Below are 6,000 nucleotides of genomic sequence, written 5' to 3'. Positions count from 1 at the left end.
AAAAAAAAAAAAAAAAAAGAAAAAAAAAAAGAAAGGAGGCATCATAATCTTGTGATTAAAGCAGGTAATTAAAAGTTAATAAAGTTGAATATTAAGTTTGACTCTGTCAGTGGATTTTCATGTCGCTTTGGCAAGCCACTTGGCCTTTTGGTGCCTYGGTTTTCCTGATGCTGAGGTTAACAGGCAGTACTCATATAAATGCCCCAAGATTCTTAGGTAAAAAGTGCACAATCTTGTTAAAAAGTTTTGGTAGTTTATTTGGATAGTTTATTTGGATGCATTCTTTCTTCAGATCAGGGCCAATTAAAATATTCTTTGTTGCATGATTATATTTCCATTACAATTTAAGCGTTTTTTGTCTTTCCATGTAGGAGCCAATACTGATTTTGTAGAGCTTTACAAATCTGTTAATGCAGTAAGCAAGCATGTGTATAAGGGTGCTCCTGTTGATTTGGAGTTTCAAAAGCCTTTGAGGTCTCTTAGCAAAGGCTCTTGAAGTAACTAAACTGTCAAGTTATAAGAGACTAGATCTCATTGTGAATTAATGGCTTTTTAAACAGAACAGGACTGGAACCTGTGCTGTTCACATAAATGCCTGGGAAAAGGTGGACAGTAAGATGATAACATTTGCTGATTATATAAAAATAATCAAGGTAATCAAAATTAAAACTGACTGCAGAAGACTCACAGAAGGTTCTAATGACTCGAAGTGACTGGGCAATAAACTTGCAGACGAAATTGGTGACAGACATGAAATTAGCTGTTATTTTTCAGAAAAGGTATGTCTTCCTGAAACGTCAGCTCAGCATCAGAAATAGAAAAGAATCAGCAAATGTCACTGCAGCACCGTGTGAAGCCATGGGGCACCCTCATCTCAAAGACTTTATACAACTTTAAGTGCTCCATTGGAGAAAGGAGTATAGAAAAACTAGAAATGGTGCAGAAAAGTAGGAGTAGGATAACTAGAGGTCTAGTGTGGCTTCTGAATAATGGGAAGTTAAATAGCCTGGAACTCTTCATGCAAGAGACCAACGAAGGGTAGTTACCATACGGAAAGGTGATTAGGAAATGATTCCCTCTTTCTTACTGCAAGAGTAGAGGAGTCACCCAATTACGTTTTCAGGTGGGAGAAGTACAAAATCAGAAGATAGTTGTCCAAAGAACTTATAAACTGTAGAGGTCTTTGGTGCAGGCAGTAGTTAAGATCAGAAATACAAATGGTTTAGAAAAACAAAATTAAATGTATTTGCGGAAGAATAACCTAGTAAGGACTATTAAACACAGCTGTGGGTGTGCAGCCTGTGGCTCAGGAAGTAGCTAAAGCACAGACTACTGGAGCTGAAAAGATGGAAATAGCATTTTGTCCTTGTTTTGTTCTTACATTTTGTGACTGAGCATCCAAGACAAGCCAATTTCAAAGGAACGATATATGGCTATATAGACATTTATTCTGGCCGTGTACTGTCATCTTCATGTTTCAGCATGTGTTATGTCAAACACGTTGGCATTTTMTATTGGAGAAGGTTTGTCAGGTAGCAGAATTAAATCCAATATTGTAACATTAGAGAAAATTAATTTAAAAAGCATTCTCATTTTTATTTCARAAATATTTCAGTTGTTCACAGCTACGTGATCAGTCTCTGGTCTGTCTCACTATCACTGTGGGAAAACTACCTGCAATCTCAAATGTTTTTCAATTATTACAAAAAAAAAAAAATCCTTGAGAGGTTAGGGAGATAAGAGGGTGATTTCTAACTCTTCTTTCTGTTTTGACCCATCCTTTGAGCAATTTAGCTCCCAATGGGATTAACAGKGCACAAATAATCATTCTCAGTAGATGAGGTTTTATTTGAGATATGAGAACCCTTACTAGAGCCAAATAATTTATTTCTACTGAACTCTTTTAGTGCACCTCTGATTTGTTGATGAATGTGGCATGGGAGCATGGAAACTTGTCTTCACGTGGATTATGTTGCTGGCTATCTGTATCACAGGCTTGTGAGGGGCAGGTACTAGCTCTATACACTACCTAAATACAGAGGCCTTTTAACCCATTATTGTACAAATCTGCACTCAAAATAAGGGTAAGTGAAGGCTGCTGTCCTCCTGCTCCAAGATAGGAGCTGGCATAATAGCACTAGGGGAATGCAGAGCTGCCCTGCACCTTCACTGCAGATAGGAAGGCAGGTTGCATTTCTCGCAGCCCCGTGGAACGCTGTGCACAAAGCCCATTTGCTCAGGCKTTGTGCGCTTTGAATGTGTGAGAGGCAGATTAATTTCACAGTATAAGCGGAGATTAACTGTAAATAAAATTGCAACTTGAACAGACTAGCTTTTTACTTCCCCATAATAGAGTTTCAGTGCATCAGACTGCACTGTAGCCATGCTCTGCYGTATATCTTTCAGCAGTCGCTGATGCTCACTGCATTTTCAATGGGTTTCCTTTAAATGCTTTTTCTTATTTGCTTATAGAAAGTTTAGAGCTGCAGGCAGTGGTGGTTGTGTCTAGGGAGCACAGTTAATTGGACTTTAGTTCTACCTGTTTAGAGAAGCACGAGGAAGGATGCTTTGGGGACTCCCCAGTGGCCCACTGGGAGGTAGCGAAGGCTATAAAAAAACAACAAAAATGACACTGTGAATATTTAGAGTCTTTCATCCAGGTTCTTAAATAAGTTACAATTGGCAAAGAGTCAAGCATCTGTTTCACAGATGGGGAAACTGAGCCTCAGAGTGCATAAATTATTTGCCCAAGGTTACAGAGAAAGTGGCAAAGCCAGAAGCAAAGTCTCAGTTTCCTGGCTTCCAGTCTCCTCTGCAACACTAGCTTAATTTGTCAGCCTCTCTTTGAAAAATGAATAGCACYGTATGCATGCTGAGAACTAAGCTTATTTTATTTATTATTGCTAGTCTTTTAGGCCACTCTGCAATCCCTCAAACGATAAGGTAGGAGCAAATACTGCTTGGAAAGATGTAGTCCAGCAGGTCTTTAAAGTATTTTCTTCTTTTCATTTTTTCACCAGAAGGGTTTGGGGAGAAAGAGAAGGAAAATTCCTAGGGGGAAGAGGGAATAGGAGAGAAGAAACTAGATTTAACTATTTTTATAGCTAAAGAGGTAGCAAAATGAAAATARAAAATTTGTACAACTTTGAAGATGCATCTCTGGGAAGATCACTAAAGCCCGAATGAATGCTGCTGACAGGCTCCAGAATGCTTAGATAAGATCCTGTTATTCAGGCTTATGACTTTGAGTAGAGGAAGATATCTGTAACTCAAAAAATGAGAAAAATAGAGATGGTAATATTCAGTTTGTCAGCTGCGTTGGCGATAGGAAGGTGCATCTCACAGTGATTATAGGATTAGAAGGTTTGGTAATACTGTTAGTAGAATGGGACTTAYGGAATGACACTAGTGTTAAAGGTTTGAAGTATTGAATGCAGGATTTCATTATTTCCAAGSTGCCTATCAAGCCTAATGTGTGGGAAAATGGACTTGCTGTTATTTAAACTTGAAATCATTTCCAGGCTCCTCTGCATCAAGAGGACTATTCCATTTTGCGTCATCTGTTTCTTCATTACTCAGTGATAATTTGTATTTGCCCGGGAGGATTTTCAAGAGATGAACAACACTCTCACCGAGAATTGTGAACACTGAAATTTACGCTAATTCTGTATATGGGCTGTTGTATGAAATTTAAATTATGTGCATTGCAAGCTAGTGCACTGCCTCAGTCCTCTATCAGACAACGCGCTCTACATACCGGGTTTTTCCTGAGCTGAATGCCTCCTAGATTATGAGTACATTTTATTTTAGCGACAGAACAAAAGCATCAGAGGTGATTGTAATAAATGACACATGTTTATAAAAAGAACAGGAGGAATTGAATGTTGTTTTTCAGTCATTCCTTATATTGTTTGTACACTCTTTCTAGGAGTTACTATAGCTTTTGCTTGTGTACAGAGAACAAGTAGATTGAAAGGAGATATAAATGGATGTATAATATAAAAGTATTTACTTTGGGGACTTTTATAATTATGATGATGATAATGTGGATCATCTTGTAGTGCTTTCCCTCTGAGGACCTTAAGGCATTGCCAGCAATGCAGTGAAGCGCGTCGTCTGCACGTGATCAGTTCACAACTTGCGTCGCGTTCTTAGAGCTTCTCTGATATTCAGGCAAATTTCACTCTCCGATGGATTAAACTGCACTGTTTCACTATGATACAAATMACTGTTATTCTCACCTTATTACAAATGAATGTGAAGCACCAAGGTTTTAAGTGATAGATGTTAAAAATAGCCACTGATTATGCAAATATTGTGTTTTGGTCAGCTTGATACCCTTCTGATCCTGTGGTCACCCCGTCACACAGCAAAGCATGTGCTTCACGTAAGGGCTCTGCACAGAGCCCCCAGCATTTGGCCGGGAAGAGTTAGGGATTTCTGGGCTGTAAAGACAAGACAGTGTCTGATACGGGGAATGAAACAAACGTTAGTGCGTGTCTGTTCTTTCGGCCCAGTGACTCTCCAAGAAATGGGAATCCTACACTAATTGTAAATACATAACGTACAGCCACTTGATCCTAGCTAACTGGGATATGACTACAGCATTACTATGTCAGTATTTGTACAACATGCACATGAAAGAAAACAGGAATAAATGGGACAATAAGTTGTATAATAGTTACAATAAGGTATAATAGTTTTGTTTCTGTTAACGTCTACATTTTTCAAAAATAAATTAAGTTTCAGAATGAATAGAAATAATAACTTAAAACTGTCCCATCATTTGCAACATGCAGTTTGCACATCAGCTAAAACTAAGCCACCAAACTCTAATCTGGTCATATGAGCAGGTTTTGTTTTTAGGTGTAGGTTGCAATTTTCTTTCTATTTTGACATCTTAGCTACAGTAGCAGAGAAGAATCTTATTTGGAATGGAACAGTCTTATAGACTTGCAGTGTTACCACATTGCTGCTGCTTAAGTAACATGATTCTGGCTTTCAATATGAAATTGCTCTAAATCTTATTTTGTGGTAGCATGAAATATGATTGGGTGAACAAAGTAATTTAATAACACGTTTTCTCAACATTTCCCCTTTCACTGCTGGTTTTATTCCCACGTGTTCTACAGTATATTATTGCTATTGATAATGTAAGTTGCAGCCTCCATTTATCAAAAGCAGCTTGTAGAAATATAAGTAATTGGTGTGGAAGGATGGGGTACCAGTGATATGACCRTAATAGTACTATGTATTTCAACGATACAAAATGCATTGTACAACAACTAATAATGAAATTCTCTTGTTATATAGGCATCCCTGTTCCCACCCTGGTCTGGTATAAGGACTCCGTTCCTCTTGGCAAGCTGCAGAACCCTCGCTACAAAGTACTGCTGAGCGGTGGGCTGCGGATCCACGGGCTGCAGCCTGAGGACTCGGGGATCTACCAGTGTTTTGCGAGTAATAAAGCTGGGGAGATGCAGACATACACCTACCTGGATGTAACTAGTGAGTAAGGAGCTACAACAGAGTCATGAGTTGCACTGTCATTTCTGCTTGTTRTATAAAATGACAGGAATGCAAACCAGATAGATTTCTCCATTGCTTTGTGCTTGTATCGTTCAATGCGCATTCACAGAACCTTGATTTTCGTAAAGTGTAGGTGTTGCAACTGTCACATACCCCAAAATTCCCTGTGTGACCTGAACAGGGTGTATCAAAGCCTGTAGAAAATATTTCCAGGGCATTAGTGGATTGAGATTAGCTCTCTTAACATCATTCTACGGAAAAAAAAAAAAAAAAAAAAAAAAAAAAAAAAAAAAAAAGTTAATTGTAAAATAATTTTCTTTATCCTTTACACTTAAATACTTAAATAGCTTTGGTCTGCTCTAATGTAATCACCCTCTGAATTTGTGTTACTGCTTCACGATTTTGCATGGTATCATTGTATCTGCATTTTATCAATATTTTGTAAGGAAAACAAAGAAAATCCAAGTTAAA

General features: G+C 38.1%; 1 protein-coding gene across 1 annotated transcript in view; it reads left to right on the top strand.

Moving 5' to 3' along the window:
• The window catches only part of SDK1 (sidekick cell adhesion molecule 1), a 407,922-nt gene that overhangs the window by 257,626 nt on the left and 144,296 nt on the right, over nucleotides 1-6,000 (top strand). The window contains exon 8 of the mRNA XM_085300428.1: nucleotides 5,230-5,508. Within this exon, the coding sequence (XP_085156554.1) occupies nucleotides 5,230-5,508 (279 nt within the window). The remainder of the gene's footprint in view (nucleotides 1-5,229; nucleotides 5,509-6,000) is intronic.

The sequence above is a fragment of the Rhea americana genome, unplaced genomic scaffold (genome assembly GCF_003343005.1).
Source record: "Rhea americana isolate MKP2758 unplaced genomic scaffold, rheAme1 scaffold_10, whole genome shotgun sequence".
In the NCBI taxonomy this organism is placed as follows: domain Eukaryota; kingdom Metazoa; phylum Chordata; class Aves; order Rheiformes; family Rheidae; genus Rhea; species Rhea americana.
This window is presented reverse-complemented; position numbering and strand designations above follow the sequence as displayed.